The following is a 17,801-nucleotide window of genomic DNA, read 5'->3' on the forward strand; positions in this document are numbered from 1 at the left end:
TGAAGAGCAAAAACATCATTACCCATCTGCCTGCATTTCTACTAAGTACTTTTCCCAATGAAGCTGGCAGAGCAGTGCAAATCCTTTTTTTTTTCCCCCATCCTCTTTAATATGCGTATATTCTTATCTTATAATGGGGCGCTCTCTATTGTGAGAGTCTTCTCCGCAGCATCCCTTTTCGCAGCATAATGGACCATAAACTGAATGGTAGGAAAGGTAAATAATTTAAGCCCCCTGCATTTGCTGTGGCACACCTTGCATTATGAATTTATGTTTGAAGGCGTAACAAGAGATTACAAATTACCACATTAGAGGGGCGGGGGGAAGAGAAGATGGGAGACGGAGTGAGATTTCTCTCCTAAGCAGAAAACCACTTAGGGAGTCAGGTACATCACCAGCCCATTACACATGGAGTGGAAGCATCTGCTCAAAGAGGCCAATGAGCTGCTGTGATTGGTCACATCCTGCTACTAACACTGCTATTAACAGCAAATCAGGTCAGATCAGGAGGTTCCATACTGTCTGAGCTAAGTGAGTTAGATCTGTTTTCAACGGGAGGCATGTCTCACGCCACTTTTTAATGACTTTTACTTACTGTAAAGGTATGCTGTGTCACTTAGGTGCACGTAAAAGCCGCGCTGCAAGTACTCTCCTGTGGTAAGAAGTATAACTAAATCTCTGTACAGGAGATAACTGCTGCCTCTAGTTTGATTCACTGCTCTGTTGAAGAGGTTTTCCAGTGGAGGAGAAGGCAGCTGCCTGATATAGATATGAAGCAAGAGTGATGCTGATACGCGCTCTGCAATCTTTTACAGACTGCCCTTGCCAGGAAAAATGACAACACGGGGGTTGTTTGTTGAAATACTTAAAATGACCTCTGTTTACATTTTTCTTACCAGAAACCACTTAACCACAGCAGAAGCAAAAGTGCAGGCAGTAGTGCAACTTTGTTATTGTGCAGCAAGGCATCTTAGTAAAGAAGAGGGTGGGGGTGGAGGGGGTGGACAGCTCGGCGTACAAATAGTCCGTCTTTGTCACCAGAGATCGCAGTTCGTATCACAGTTACTACTGGTGTCTTTTCACCATGACCACAACTGCTCCCTCGCCTCCACAAAGTGGTTTTAGTTGCCTAAACTTAACCAAACTTTAATCATAGAGGTGGAGAGTCGGAGGAATCTCATATTGTGACAGTAAAAACTGTTTCTATATATGTTTGGTTTATTTTAGGTATGATGAATTGTGGAATTCTTTTTGATATATAAAGTTATTCAAAGATAAATGTTACAATAAAGCAGCAGATTAACTACAATAGCCATAGTAATGATTTTCACTTGTTCTGTGTATGTTCTTTGTTTCTGACTGTGATTGTTCAAAGCAACATATTGTGCTCTCTTTGTGTATCTTGTGTTTTGTTTCAGTTTTATCCAATGTTATAACTTCGCTAATTAATCATCCGTGATACTTCTCCCCCCGTTCCTTCTCATGTTTGGTTCTCAAAATGTGCTTGAGCTGTTGTTCAAAGCAAAACCCAAAACTATAACCTCAGTTTCCCCTTTGTGCCGGTTTGGCTTTTCTCTCACCCAGCGCTGTCAGCCTCTGATCTTTATTCCTCTTAATATATCCAATAAATGGAGTGATACAGCAGCCCTCTAAAGTTGAATATAAAGGCAATGTGTGCGTGTATGAGTGTCCCTGTGTGTGTGTGTGTGTGTGTGTGTGTGTGTGTGTTTTTGTGATGGGCAGGCAGCAGGGGAAGCGCAGTCCCTAAGGCTCCCCCGTGACGGCGGCACCAGCGCCCTCTCTCTCCCTGAGAGGAAGCGCAGTGACCTTTGCGTCGGTGGCGCTGGCTGGTGTGTGTACTTACATCAACGTAATTTGCATTAATGTAATCGGAGCTCTGTTCCCCCTCCAGGGCCTGCAGCCTGACACGGGAGTGATCATCTGGAAGAGAGGCAGAGAGGAAGAAACCAGCATTGAATTAATCATATTAACGAGGGCATCAGGAGAAGAAAAGGGGGCGAGGGACGGAGAGGCAGACAGTAAAACACAGCAGCAAAGAGAGGAAAGTGGTGATGGACAATTGGAAGAATGAGCAGTGCAATTAAAAAGTGCAGCTGTAGAAATGCAACATGGCTGCTGTCATGTGACTGAGCGTACAATGATGCTGCTGTCAGTTTAAGACCTTGATGATTTGGACCAAATGAAATCAAGACCAAAAAGTTGTAATCAAAATTGTATTTTTGGAGGGTACTGACCTTACTGGAAGACTTTAAAAAACTTTGAATGAATGGTTAGTAATGTGTGAGCATAATGAAAATGCATTATATTAACCCACAACACATTTACTTTGAGTATACCGTATATACCCTTATTCAAACCCAAATTAAAAAACCAATCGGTTTTCTAAAGTTACGTAATGTACCTTCAAAGCCAATAAGTGATGAGACAATCAACAAAGGTTGATCTTCAAGGTTTTACAGCGACAGCAGTGATTTCAGTTGAAGGAGGGTTAAAATGACATTTCCAATCAGCATTAATTGGCAAATTTGCATCGCGGCTCAGCTCAGGTTTGGATAAGTAATAGGAATTAATTGTGAAATCAAATTTTACATTTTCATAAACACTGCTGAGGCTACATGTTATGTGCCATATGCCGCACAGCTTATTTCTCATAACTGAGAAAGACACTGCAGGAAGATGAATATAAAAGTAGATTGGAAAGGTCAAAGCTGCTCTCGTTGGCTGATAATAAAACTCTGTTTGAGCAGCTTATAGTTATCCAGAGTCACAAGACTGGCCAATAAATCAGCCAGAAGAATGGGAACGGCACACAAAAATTCATGAGCGCTGAGGAGGTGCTTTGTACACACATGCAATAATATTCCCATATCGGTTCTTCATGCGGTTCTCATCCTTCTTGGCAGAGTCCCATGGCGCTGACTGTCCTTCAAAAAAGCTCTGAAAAGACAGAAAACAGAGAACAGAGAGGGGGGAGATGAAATATGGTGTCATGTGTGAGCACTGTAAATGATAACCAGGATAAAGAACACAGTCTTCCTCTTTCAGCTCTAAAAAAGAAAAAAAAGAGGGGGAACATTGTAACCGAAAGGAATACACACAGAGAGAGATATATTCACATAATTATTAGACATGAAACACAGGGAGGATGGTGTATCCCGGGAAGCTGTGTCAAACAGCGAGTACCATTAGGGCAGAGGCGGCGGGAGTCACGCTCAAACCTCTCCCCCTGCGCCGCTCTGCCGGGCGGAGCCACCCCAGCGGCTGTCTGTCTGCCTCATCTGAAGGACTCAATCAGCTCGTCGCGGGGAAAAATAAAGCCAGCTCATCGTCTGCAGATCAAAACTGCTCCGCTCAGATTACCCTCATGAAATATTTATCATCTCTTGCTGGGGAGATTTCCATTCTGATGGCACACCAGGCACAATTAAGCCAAATTATCAAAAATACATCTCCACTGCCAGTCCACCGCTGTTCAGCAGGGGCGGGTGGGGTGGGTTTGGCTCCAAGCCGGCTAGTCTGGACAAAAACATGTTATTGTTCTGACTATTTTTTTTTTTTTTTTTTTTTTTTTTTTTTTTTTAATAGGAAGTTAATGCACATTTGAAAAGTCAGCTGATACATCAGAATGCAGGCCATCTGCAAATAAAGATCTGAGAGCATTTATCGAAGGTTAAACAGATTGTTTGGAGAGTTCTTTTAGCTTGATTAGCCAGTCTGAGAGAGCTGGACGCACTGTCTTCAATCATCACTGCTCTAGGAGTTGATGGTTTCATTCATCTCGGCGCCATGGCAGGCAGCAGGCCATTTGTCTCGCAAATAAAGGCCTTTCAGACACCACACAAGGACATATTCCTGTATTAAGTCCTAAGGATTAGTGATTTCACTGAGAAACAGCTTTAATATGCTAAAAATACGTCCCATCCTTCCAGTGAAGATGGAAGCATGTCTCAGAGATAGATTACATAAGCCTCTCCTCCTGTGGCAGTATGTCTTGAGTAAATGCACGGGCCAATGTCATTCTCTCTGTCACTCTGAAGGATACAGGTCTAGTATTAAGCATCCGAAGACAAATCATCTTCAAGCTGAAAGGCGTTACCTGGCAACTTTATAATCGTTCTCTCTTAGACTGAGTGACCCTGCCTGTCCCAGGTGCTACAGTCTCATTCCTCCAGCTGTTTGAGTCCTAAACTCAGAAAAAAAATAATAATTACGGTGATCAAGTAATTTGTGTCCAAAGAGAGAGAAATAATTATTACAGTTTTAAATTTAAAGGCTAACACACCCACACGTGGAATAATTGGCTACCTGAAATTCACCAGACAGTAATGGAAAAACAACGGATGGCTCCATTTTTGTAGCAAAGGTGTGTGATGTGTTTTACTTCACCGCATCTGCAGGTAGTTTTTCACCATCCCTTGAATTATTCCCATTGGCCCACATCCAACTTAGTGCGTTTTTAATTACAGGCTACCTGCTGTACTCTAGTCCCAGCACAGTTTGTCTGCATCGCTGTTTCTTTGTCCGTGACCGCTTATTGGAAGTTTAAAGCACATTGCTTTCTCTGCATACAACCACTATGGGAGAACCTACATAAGGCAGGAACAGAGCACTTGACATACACACCATGGCAAAGTTAAAAAAAATAAAAGGGTGTGTATGTGTGTGTGTGTGTGTGTGTGTGTGTGTGTGTGTGGGAGGGGGTGGTGGTGGGGGTGGGGGGGGGGTGGGGGGTAACACAAAGAAGCAGAATTCTTTCTTCTGAATTAATTAATCATCTATGTGTGAGAAGAAAAGGAGACTCATTCAAACTGACTAGTGTCATTTTGTGGTGGAGCTTCGAGAATTTCAGGATCCTCACACTGGGCTAGTGGCAAAACCGCCCCCCCACCCACCCACCCCATCCCCACCCACCCCACCCCATTCCCCACCCCATGCCCCACCCCCTCCCCACCCCCTCATATTAAAACAAGCTGAAAAACAAGTGGAGCACAATGACAACATCACATTTTCGATGCAGTTGAAAGTTGTTTTCTGCTTCCTGTTTGCTCACTAAAACTGTGTGTCAACGTGCAAAAGAATTTAGACATGCAAAATATTTTGTTCTAGTTTATAACAAACGTGGCTTCATAAAGCTTTTGCAAAAGTATACACCTCGAGTTTGCAAAATGTGAACTGTCTTTTTCCATTTACCATTCATATCATCTATCTGGTAGTCCACATTGGTTGGTTTGGCTATGTGATAATGAAACGCTAAAACATTTGTTGACCCCCACCTCAGCTGTAGTATAGTGTCAGGAATTGCTGGTTTGAGTCATTGATATCTCCCAAATCAATCGGTTTTTACATTAGTGAGTTATTCTGGTTGTATTGGAAGTATGTATGCTTTTGAAAAGCTTTGTAAAGCAACATCCAAATGAAGTCTTGGAGCATTCATGGATCTCACTGTTCCTGATTGAAAGGGAAAGACTTCAAAGAGACACACATTTTACACATTTCATCATCTGCACACTGTCAAACAGTTTAGTAACTTTGCGTAGCTTCTGTTGGTAAATGCCCTTTTTCAGATGTGATCATATATGTGAGATGTATTTAATCCCACAGGGCCCTAAAGAAAAAAAAAAAAAAAAAACAGCCAACAAGCACCATCAATCTGTCAGGTTTGTGATATCATCTACAAGTCTAAAAAAAAAAAAAAAAGGCAAAAAAAAAAAAAAACTCACAAATAACCAAAAGTATTGGCTTACCTCGTTTATCTGATCCAAAGTTAACGTACAGAATAACAAGAAGCATGGGTCAGAGAGAGATATAGTACAGTGTAAGTCAACAGGTTTAGAGGTGCACTATAGGCTCCAATCTATCATCAAAAATAAACGGTTAAAAAGGGCATTAACCTTAGGACAGATTGATGTAGAGAAGACAGCAGCGGGGCACAACATACAAATGAATCGCTCTAGCCAAGAGAGAATGAGCTCCGTTATACACTGTAAGCATCCCACACACATCCCGCTTTTTTTTCTTTCTTTTTTTTTTTTTGCAGCAGGCGGTTGGCAGTTGTGGACAGCTAGGTGACAGCAGGGTAAAGGGACGGAGGCCAGTGGTTCGTTGCGGCGCTGCTTCCTGTTGATTGACTGTTATGCGTTCGGCCGCGTGAACCCAAAACACCTTTATCCATAATGGATTAAGCCCGGAGGGCAGCCCAAAGCACTCCAGCCCTTCAATGATCTGATGCTACAGGTAGCAATGGGCGGCTGCATTATTTAATTCTGCCGTCATGAGGGGGAAGAGGGGAGTTAATTACTGATAAATCTGGCCCACACATAGTAGAACTAAGCAGGGAAGGAGATGAAGGGGCGGGAAAGGAAAGCAATGAAGGAATGCGGGAGGTGTAGATAAGTAAGCTGCAGCAAAAAAAGACATGAAGCAAGGGAGAGCACATAAGAGGTAAAGGATGTAAGCGGAGAGGAAGGAGAGAGATCTGATGCAAGTTAAAAAGAGAGAAGGTGAGGATGGGGAAAGGTGATAAAGATAGACAGAAGATGTAAGTATAAAAAAGTGGCAATGCTATCAGTGAAAAGGGTCAGTGTGATGTGAGATGGACAGACTGAAGTGATACAGATGAGATATTTAAAAAGAAGGATTTCAAAAGTATAGCTTGAAGCCACTCTGTTACAACCTGGCATCAGGGTGAGACGAGGCTGTCTGGTGTGGTGCTTAGGGACGGCAAGGAGGCTGGAGTGCCGCCAAGCCCTGCCTGCCTCCCCCACACTAATGAGAGGAAATGAGAGTGATGCTCTTCTGGGGAAGAATCTTTTGTTTTGGTGTCAGCAAGAGGCATGGTGTCAGATTATGGATGCTGTTGTGTGACAACAGTCTTAGGAGAGCAGCAGGCTGCCATCGCCGGTTGCCTAATCAGACCTGATTCAGACGGGGGGGGGGGGGCTAACATGCAGCTAGCTGTTCCTCACACCTTTTTAGGGTGAATGTTTTTTTTGTTTTTTTTTGCATTTCACATTAGTCTATAGCTGAGACTCCAAGGGGAACTGGGACAACAGCATTTGACTCACCAGCACGCACGCACGCACGCACGCACGCACGCACACACACACACACACACACACACACACACACACACACACACACACACACACACACACACACACACACACACACACAAAAATGCACAGTCGCTGCGAACAACATGGAACAGATGAACAACAAAACGAATCACACCGTAAACACACTGAGACAGGGTACATTAACAATTTATCATAAAAGTGCATCTGGGGAGAAACAAAACAGTTCTGCTGTGTGGTGCAAAACAGAGAGAGAGAGAGAGACAGACAGCAAGAGAGAGAGAGAGAGAGAGAGACAGATACAGAGAAGGCAACACAGATGAAGCCTCGTATTAGACTGATAAACATCTCCACTAAAGAATCTCCATGGAGACGTTACAAGTCTATCACCGGGCTTTATTTGTGTTTGCAACCTTGATGGTCCGGGGTGGGCTGACAACTTGGGTTGCGTCCTACCTCGTACTCCTCCTTGAAGCCGTAGCCCTCGGCGCACTTCATCTGGGTGATGTGCTGGAGGAGGTCTGCCACGCGGATGGCCGGGTGCAGCTGACCCGTCTGGTACGGCACATCGACCGGCTCCCGCTTCCTCAGAGAGTGAGTGTGGGACTGCACCAGGCTGCTGGTGTCGCTGCCCATGTTCTGGCTCTCGTCTGTGGGACACAAACACAGGGACAGGCCAGGGCAGGTCAGGATGGAGAGGCAGGAGCTTACCTTGTGTGACTTATTAGTAATTTTTATAAGACATGTACGGGGGACATAATGCTTGAAGCAGTAAATGTCAGTGGTACTTCATGAGTGTATTGCCATATAAGACTAGAGATTCGTTTTCTTGGTGTTGTCAATCTTCTACCAGTCCGTATCTCACTTTCAATTGTCCCCATTAACAGATGGCACATTACCTCATTTACTGTTAAGCATTATGTCACCACCCTCCAGATTGACAAACAACTCTCAGCTAGTAATCTGTTTGTTATGGATGGTCATAACAACACAACATCATTGAGTAATATGATGAGTCATGTGGTGAGAAGGTTCAGGTCCATCTGTCTCAGTGTGTGGCTGGAAAACATTTAATATCACAGGCCTACTGTACTGTACAAAAGCCTATAGCCATTCAAATATGAGGCTCTTCAGGTAAAGCGCTTACACTATGAGCATTGTGTGTGCCCTCAACTGTGAGACACAGTGTAGAGCGATTGTAAAACTCCACATGAAGATGCTGTAAAACAACAAGTTTACTTTTTTTTTCTTTTTTCTTTTTTCTTTTTTGTTCACTGGCAGTACAGTATGCCGGTTTGGGCTGCAGCTCATATTGCGAGTCAGAGTCCATTCCAGCTCTTTCATACTGTAATCCAGTCAGTGGCAGACATGAGGCACAGATGCTGTGGGGAGCCAGCGGACGATGGAGGGTGTCCATAAACATGGAGGAGGAGGATGTGAGGGGGTGCGGTGGGCCACAGTGAGCATGTTGCAGCAGGCACCGTCAAAAGCATCACACAGACACAGCGTGAATTCGACCCCCGCCACCCATTGTTCCCCCCCCCGAAAAATGAAAAGAAAAAAAAAGAAAAAATTCAAACCTAAGAAAAAGAAAAAAAACAAAACAAAAAACAACCCAGGAGGGAAGCGGAGATGGGAGGAGAATGCATGGGGTGATGCTGCCATGGGGCACTGTACGTACTTTGACCATGCTAGGCTAATGGTGGCTTGGTGGCACGGTACGGAGGGTGGTGAAATGCTAACATGTCCACTGGTCATGCAATAAATGTCGTAATGTCCATGTCAGAAGCAGCCTCTCACTGTCGGCTCGCTTTCTGAGTAAACACCACCTCCTTCCCCCAACCCAGGGCCCACTTGGGAAAACTTACCATTAATGGGCACTTTTTAGATAGCAGATACATAAGAGGTTACGTATGTAAAGAGAAAGAGAAGGAGAAGAGAGAGGAGAGAGGGGATAAGCAACAATACAGCATGAGAACCTGTTACAGTAGAGTGTTTTAGAGCTACGCTACAGGGCAAGATCACATGCCTTCCCTAGTCCAAACTGCCTAGGTAGAAAGCCTAGTCAAGGGGGGGGGATGTTGAGTGGATGGATGGGGCAATTTCAACAGTGCAAGACAAAAGTAAAAGAACAAAAACAAGGAAGTCATGGATTTCAAGGGAAAAAATAATGGTGAAATACTGGTTTTCTTTGGAACAAGCTCTAATTGTTTCTGTATCTGTAACTTGCACATTCTAATGATGCCAATTATTTTTTGAGTATTCTGACATTTTGAATTTCTTTCTCTAATTGCTATAATTATATTTGCATGTGCTAGTGGTGACACCTGTATTTATACCATTTTTTGTTTTTAAAAAAAAAAGGAATGTGCGATGAAATCAAAAAACATTACCAATCCTCTATGATCTAATCAGTTTTGATCATTAACCTCAACTGATGAGACAATGCTGTGACTGAATGTGTCACAACTGGAAGCATGTAACCTTTTCTGGCTGCCGTAATTTCATGTTAATTGTTTCATGCTTTATTAAATGTGGAACTAACATAAGCAGCTGTCACGGCAGCGATGATGAAAGACGCTGCTTCAAGTTACACTGATGTGAAAAAAATGAATAAAAATACGGCCGAACTGTAAGTTGTGTACTTAAAAATGCAGTTATGGTGCTTGTGGTGAAGCTGGAGTAGAGTTGCTTATTGCGTCTTTCTTCTTGGCCTTGAGTATTAAATTATTACAGTTCTAGTGCCCCACTTAGTAGCAGCATTATGTGCTCCGCTGGTAGGAAAGCATCTGCTCATATAAGATGCTGCACTTTGGGCTGCTCTGCATATTCAACAAAGGCCAGTAATAATTAACAGAAGAACAAAATGCTTTTTTATAATTCTATTTTATCACTGAACAGGATGAATAAACACTGGCAAAACCAAAACAAAAACAAGTAGGTCACTAGCAGTTAGCCAAAGGCAGGGGGAGCGACATTAAAAAGAATAATAGAAAAGGTTGTTGTTTTGGAGGGAGGGAGGGGAGTTAGATGCGTAGTGAGGAGAGAGGGGAGGGAGGGAGGGCAGCACAGCTAATGCTAGACTTTACATGTTTAGACCGAACGCAACCCTTTTTGAAAATTTTTGGTGAGGGGGGGCTTTTTTCTGTCTCCCTCTCACACTGATTTCTGTTTGTGTCTCAGTGCAGCTGCTATGGCTTCAGCACACTGTAGCCTTGGCGCTGGGGCAAACTGCCCCCCCCAAAATTCCCCGTGCCCCCCTTCGACACTCCCCCACATCCAGTCCACATGTCTGTCCATGCATATGAGAGGTCAAACACGTATGTGACATCACACGCACGACACGCAATGCGGATGGGATGGAGTGAAGCCAGCCTCAGCCCAGGAGAGGAGAGCCCCCTCGTTTGACGCGGAGGGAGAGGAGGAGGGGAGGAAGGAGGAAGAGGGTGAGAGGAGGAGGAGGAGGAGGAGGAGAGGGAGAGAAGCAGCAGGCAGGTATGAAGGTGAGGAAGCCATCTTTAGTAAAAGAGCCAACCAAAACCAAAAATGGAAAAAAAAGTCTGTGCTTTTTTTTTTTGTTTGTCCTCACAGTTACGTCTTCAAGCAGCCATCTTATGAATGTAATGTACTGTAATTCTCTTTAACATTGAAGTAAGAATAAATATTCAACAGCAATGGGAAAAGAAAATGTGTCTCACCTAAGATAGCAGTTGGCACAAAGGGATCTGCTCATACCCCCATAACAAGTGCAGAAGTTGGAGGAGGAAAGAGAGTTGCAGTAAATTAAAGAAGCCAAGATAAGTCCACAAAAAACAACAATAGAAAAAAATCACGGACAGTTTTTTGGTTTCTTGCCAAGCTGCATGACAAGAAACCTATCATATTTCTGAAATAAAAAAAAAGCTAATTATACAGCAAGTTTAGTTGATTATAAATCTAGCTGCCCTTTACTCCATCTAATCAATGAGCTGTGATCTGATTACATAAGACATACAATTATGGATAGTATTTGGTGAAATTGAAGTCATAATTGAACAGCTAAATTCCATCTTGGTAAAGTGATAGAAAACATTTTGTGTTATAACTAGAGATGTAGCGAGGGTGCAAACCCATCTAAAGTCAATTTATCTACCTTCTCATTTGTGAAATCGTCGTCTAATTTTTAAAGCACATATGAACTCACATTACAGCCTTAGTCTGTAATTTACATAAAAAAGAAGTCGCACCAGAAACGTAAAACTAATTAATACTCATTTGAAAACATTCTCCTATTAATTTATCCCGCTACTTTTGCGGGTTACATGATGACTGAATTTCACACCTTCTGGTGTCAGTCAACATCACTGCACATGTCCTAAGCACTTCTTTGTTGACATACAGGATAAACGTGAGGAAATACAGTGTATGTTTACCTGGGTAGTAGGAGTTGGTGGGGATGGAAGTACTGAGAGTGTTGGCTTTAGGCAGCGTGAAGGAAGAGGGTGATGAACCAGCTACAGATGGAAAACAAAGAACACAACACAAGGCATTAATAGTCTAGTATTACTTAATAGTGGACGAGGTATTCAGAACTTTTACTTCAAGTAAAAATAGCAATATCACCATATGAAAATAAGAATTGCATTTGTGCTCTCAAAATTACATGAAAACATGTTTACTCACATACCCTAGGGCAAATTGTGTTTTTTAGAGCACAAACAAAATTCCATTCACCTCCATTGTATGGCAGTGGCAACTGAAATCTCAGAAACCTTGAGCAAATTAAACTACTTTGCTAGGAGGTAGGAGAGAAATGTGTTTCTTTGTCATTTGGTCGAATGGACCCTTCAAATAAAAGTATAAAAATATTAGAAGTAAAATTTACTCAGCCCCCTGGAATCCAGATTGAACTACGGCCATTTTTGTTGACTGTCTGTGCATTCATTTTTGTCTTTGTTAAGCACCGTCTAAACCACATGCATGGTTTCTTGTAAGTCCGGCTTCTCATTTTGTCAATCTAACAAAGTGCCCAAAAAGCATAAAAGGCATATAATAATATCTTGTTTCTTTACCAACAGTCAAGTCAATATCATAGAACATCAAGAAAAATTGCAAATACTAAAATCAATAATGGATTTTTTTGCCTAAAGGAGTTATTTGTAAGTTTTGCATTAACAGCTGTTTACTTACCAGTCTAGACAAAACGATGTGAGTTGAGTGTCAAATCTTATTCCTTTACTCATCAAGAGCTGTCTCCAGTGGGGGGAAACAACTGTTTTGTTTCGCTTCTATTTCTATCACTTCTTTTCTTCTACTGAAGCTAGCATGCTAACAAGCTAGCCTTGTCCTGGTCGGCCTGTCTCGTCACTTTCCGATGTTGAGTCACTGTAGCGTCCAGTCTGCCCTGGAGAATTAGCCCTAGCTCAGCGGGCATGTTATAAACTCTTGTATTGTAAACGCAATGATGGCGGAAGCTGTCAGCAACATGGTTAAGTAAATAGTTGTTAATGCTAAAGTTCGCTATGTAGCAATAGCAAAACTTATAAATAGCTCCTTTAAAATTAGAATGGTCCCTGTCAGGGTTGAATTGTATATTAATGAATTATTATTACTGACTAACTACTACTAGTACTGCCATTATATACTACTTTATATACTGTTGATAAGGATATAACATATTTTGACAAGATTTATATGTACAATCTTAATTTGCAAAATAACTGGGAACTCCTGCTATCCAACAAATTTGGTGCAGTAAAAAGAAAAACAGTATGAATTAGCATAAAATAGAAGTGGTAGTTTAATCACCCCAAAACTAAGTGTTAATGGAAATTTCCCAGTACCGCTTTTGCTGTACCAGAGCAGAGCAGTTCTCATATGGACAATGGAGCAAATGCCCATTTGGTCTGTCACCTGGTCTCACAACAAAATAAGGGCTTTTCGTGCAATGTCAATAGAGCCAACTGTCACTAACAGGGTTTGTGTTATGCGTGCAGTATGTTCAGGAGTAGGCTATAATCTGCCAGCCACGATGTTTTGAGCCAAAATGACACTATTGACAGTCATGTAAGGTCATGCTAGAGCGTACCAGAGCTTAGAGTACAATATAGAAGACATTATACTGACAGGCAGAGTACAAACTAATGCATTTAAATCATTGACGCTGGCAGACAGATTTGAACATCCTACACTAACAGACAGTTAATCAAGGTCAGAGCATCTTTGGGGCTCATCCCCTGCAGGGGTGTGGAGACAGAGGCCGCTGTGGAGTTTTAATCTGATGGTTTTGGCTGGGATTATACCGGGTCAAGCCCTGGGTACAGACTTAGCCAAGCTGTCCATCAACAAAGTATTAACTTTAACCTGGGACGGAGAAAATTAATAGGTTATTGCACCGCAGCACATCAAGTAAGTGTTGTGTATTTCCTCCATGAATTGAAGACAGAACAGAGAGTTTAGCACCTCATGCCAGACTTCTAGTAGTGTTCATGTTTACTGAGAAGCTTTGAGTTCAGTTTTGGGTTTTCTTGTCTTGCTGTCTTATTGATCAGAATACCAAACCCCCTTCCGGCTATTAACAAGCATTTACACAGCTATTACCACAGCTGATCCACTATAGTGCGGGTATCATCAATGGAATCCTTAAAGTAAATTATTGATATTGCTGATTTAAGTTCACTTTTACCTAATTTAACAAAAAATTAATTAGAGAAACTGAATAAATTTAAAAAGGGAATGTGTAAAAAGGGGTAGAACAAACCCTTGAGGGCTTGTGAAGAAGGATGAAAAAAAAATGAAACAATCTTTCCCAAAATCATATCAAAGTCTTTTCTGTCAAATGAAAGTAAATTCTCTTCAGCTGTTTTGAAGAAGCCGTTTCCCTACTGACTACCACAAGCGCTTGTAACAACGGGTAGTTTTTCAAAAGCGACAAAATTACTGTCAAATCATTTGCACTGACTGAATAAAGTCTCAGTTAGAACAAGGCAAAAACAGAAAAACAAAGGGATACGAAGACAGTTCTTCATTAAAAATCCATTTTCAAAACTAATTTATGCAACTAGTTGTGGTAAGTGATAAAAAAAAAAAAGAAAACACCTTTATCATGGCAATAAAGTTTTTGACTCCCATTGTTCTGCAAAATTGAAGATTTTGTGCAGGGGAAAGTCAAAACAATTATGATTCCATGACACGTGTGTTCAAATGTTGAAAATTTAAAACCAAGATTGAGGTTTATTTTAATCCTGAAAATGTTCCTGACTCCACAGTTGACTTGGAAGAAGACCAAGATTCACATTTTCAGCTTGCCCCAGTGTGAATACATCCTGTGCAGCCAAGTTTGATTTCTTTCTCACCTGACCAAACCAAATAAATTGCTTCCAGCCTGCTCGGCGTGTGTGACTGCAAGAAGGCAGGTAGGCTGATGCTGACCCGTCTTACCTCGGCCGTTAAGCGTGAGGGTACACTCGCTGCGGCCATTGAGTGTGAGCGCACACTCGCTGCGGGTGTTCAGCGTGTGGTTGTGCGTGTCCATGAAGGAGAGTGCCTCGTCACAGTTGGTGCCCTGCTCTGTGTAGCTCTTGTCCATGGAGTTGACCATCACTGTCATTTCCTGGCGGGTGCTGTTCAGTGTCTCCTTACGCTTCTTAGCCAATTTCCTTCACAGGGGGAAGACATAAAAACAAACAATCAGACAAAAACCAACAACGACTGCGCTTGAATTGATCTGATATGATACTGGCAGCGATGACTCATAGATGTAATGAGATGGCTGAGCTAATGTGCCCCTGGTTGTGGTCACATTAGGGTTTATTAGGCTCCAGATGCTTTTCGAAGCAGCAAAATATAAATCCTTGAGAATGTGGAAAGGTGTGACACCCTAACCCAAATACATCAGGAGGCCCTGATGATTTAAAATTAGCTTATAGTATTTGGGGGGCTGGAAGAATTAGAGTTATGAACGGTGAACTGAAACAGTCAACCTGCTTTTATTGACCTACTTGGAGTTGATGTGCTGGAGCCTACAAGCAATCTGTTCCTAATCAAACACCATTAAGGCATTGTGTATGGAGTAAACACACAGACACACACACACATACACATGCACAAATTCAGATGTACACGCATACAGACACTGTCAGAAGACTGATTCTTATGTAAAAGCAGCTCACATTTCACCAGTCCTCGTCCTATTTCACTGACTCATGATGAAACACAGACTCAGATGCGAGAATCCACTAATCACTGACCCTTCAAAAGCCCCCACGTACTTATATGAACTATTAACTCCTTACTCTTTAAGATCTTGTGACCAGGGCTTGTTGTCTGTCCCCTGGTCAAAATGCAGAACTAAGGGTCTTGAGCATTTATTGTTGTGACCTCAGGCTCTCAAACAGCCTGTTATAAAGAATCCTTTCATTGATGTTGTGTGTTTTTGTGTCATCTTCAAGTGTCATATGTTGGTTTCCAGTCACACTTGTGACACGGCTCCATCAATCAATCAGACTTTATTTCTATAGCACTTTTCATACAAACAATGTCCACTGATTACTTGGTTGGTCAGACAGTCCGCTGCTTTGGTCCTGACTAAAATACATAAGCAATGTGATTTTGTACAGACGTTTATAGTCCTCAAAGGATGAATTCCAATGACTTTGGTGATTCCCTGACCTTTCTTCAGGTCAAAAATGTACTTTGTCCAATTGTTTGACTGATTGATTGATTTGATGTTAACCAAATACTTACAAAAATTAAATTAAAAACAGTTACCAAATTTTATCATGCTAACACCCTAAAAGAAGATGGTGAATATGCTAAAAATAACACTTGCTAAACATCGGTATGTTAAGCATTGTCATTGTGAGCATGTTAGCATGCTAATGTTAGCAGTTATCTCAAAGCATTGCCCTCTACAGTCTCAAAGAGCTGCTAGCATGGCTGTAGATTGTACATAATAACAAGAACTTTCTTACTTTATTATTACTACTTGCCGAGACGCAGTTGTATATGTATTATTGTCTTTTTGTTTTCATGGGCCAGAGGCCTTCTGTATTTTGTGTGCGCATTGTGCCACATTTCTGTGACACAATTTTGTCTTGATTCTATCAACTTGCTTAAAAACGGCTGGACAGTGAGAATCACTGAGCAGCAAACTAAAGAAGGCATTACCTGCACTGACGTTTTTGTCCTACTGCTACATTTTAAATGAATGTACACCAAATGACATTTTAAAACTCTCCTTCTTCAACTAACTTTGCTCAAGTGTCCTAAGTAAGGCCCTGAATCCCTGAAGGTGTGCCGCTCTGACGCTAACCCTCACCTCTGATCTCGTAGAGGAAGGAGTCACTTACACAAGAGAATTTCCCTATGGCGATACATAATGCATCACATTATCACTCTGAGGAGTTAACCCTCCTATACTTCCACAGAGGTTGCGCCACAGAAAAATGGCAAACAGCTTGAGCGGGAACATACTGTAGCTATAGCTGTATCTGATGGCTGCCGCTGCTCTGTAGCTGGAGGGGGAGCAAGCGGTGTAAAAATTAACTATGGCAGCCCTCACACTGATCCTCGCACTTTGTTACTCTCCGTGTGACCCCTCTGCCTATTTGAATTGCAGTCTCTCTCACGGACAACTGCTGTCTAATGATGCACTCCTGCTGCTTTGTTTTCGCAAATCTCCTCTGTTTATTCAATTCTGTCGCTGTCTTGTGCCATATGGCAACAGGCCCCTGCTGCCTTCAAACAGTCATTTGCTCTGAAGGCCGCGACGTGAGGCTAATAGTGGAGCCGTTCTTCAGAAAGGAAAGTGACAAAGTAGTGACATTTTCATCTGCCGGACCCACTTTTTGTCTTTAATCTGCAATTAGAGTCGGGAACAAAATGGGAATCTTGTCTCTTTTTTTTTTCCATTATAGCTTCATATTGTAATAAGAAGGAGTAAAGAAGGGAGGGGGACGGGGAGCTCTACGTACCCCAGGCAATGATTCGGCGCTGTGTGAACTCATGGGGAAGACTGTTTAGAATCACTATATTCCTGTTTTTACTACTGTATCACTGGTCTTATTTCTGCATCTGCTGAGACTTGGATTTCCGCTTTCCTGGCCTGTGTAACAGCTGAAGTCGGAGCGCCGGAGATAAACGAGGCTGCACAGAGACCAGTGCCAAAATGAGGAAAGCACCAGCAATACTGGGATGTTTGCTAGGCACGGTGGGTGTTAGATGAAGATTAATTGGCATGCTATTCTCTCCTCATTTGTAAGACGGGAAAATTTAATGATAGATGACTATATTACAGGATCTGATGTGCTGAGAGATAGTACAAGGAAGTGTACAGTAGAGTGTTTGTGCGTGGTGATGAATGTGACCATTTATCATATCCCTTGATAGTTAGCGTAACACTGCACATGGAAAAATCCCAACAAAAAATTTGTCGTTCTGATTGCTCGCAGGCATGCCCCACAATAAAATCACAAATTTCTCTGAACAGCACTGAACGTGCATATTAAGGGGGCGAGACAGACAGATGGCAGAGATGTCTGAAGTAAAGACTGAGCTAACATGCCAGGTATCTATAACAGGCAACTCTCATTAGAGATTTTGTCTGCAGTTCAGTACATGACAGGCCTGGCATATCTGGGATCTAAGTGAGCAGAGCTCCCAACTCCATGAGTTCTGCTACAACAAAAAGGAAGCTGCTCAGATTGTGTGTCTGAGCGTGTTTGCCAG

At 42.3% G+C, this 17,801-nt stretch overlaps 1 protein-coding gene across 1 annotated transcript in view; it reads right to left on the bottom strand.

Moving 5' to 3' along the window:
- The window catches only part of ptprm (protein tyrosine phosphatase, receptor type M), a 127,680-nt gene that overhangs the window by 26,214 nt on the left and 83,665 nt on the right, over positions 1-17,801 (bottom strand). The window contains exons 18-25 of the mRNA XM_022758228.1: positions 14,574-14,731; positions 11,507-11,587; positions 10,793-10,819; positions 8,963-8,974; positions 7,551-7,744; positions 5,766-5,774; positions 2,871-2,958; positions 1,865-1,941 (exon numbers count right to left, since the gene is read on the bottom strand). Coding sequence (XP_022613949.1) covers positions 1,865-1,941; positions 2,871-2,958; positions 5,766-5,774; positions 7,551-7,744; positions 8,963-8,974; positions 10,793-10,819; positions 11,507-11,587; positions 14,574-14,731 — 646 coding nt within the window. The remainder of the gene's footprint in view (positions 1-1,864; positions 1,942-2,870; positions 2,959-5,765; positions 5,775-7,550; positions 7,745-8,962; positions 8,975-10,792; positions 10,820-11,506; positions 11,588-14,573; positions 14,732-17,801) is intronic.

This window comes from Seriola dumerili, unplaced genomic scaffold (assembly GCF_002260705.1).
Source record: "Seriola dumerili isolate Sdu_G_001 unplaced genomic scaffold, Sdu_1.0 BDQW01000291.1, whole genome shotgun sequence".
NCBI classification, from domain to species: Eukaryota; Metazoa; Chordata; class Actinopteri; order Carangiformes; family Carangidae; genus Seriola; species Seriola dumerili.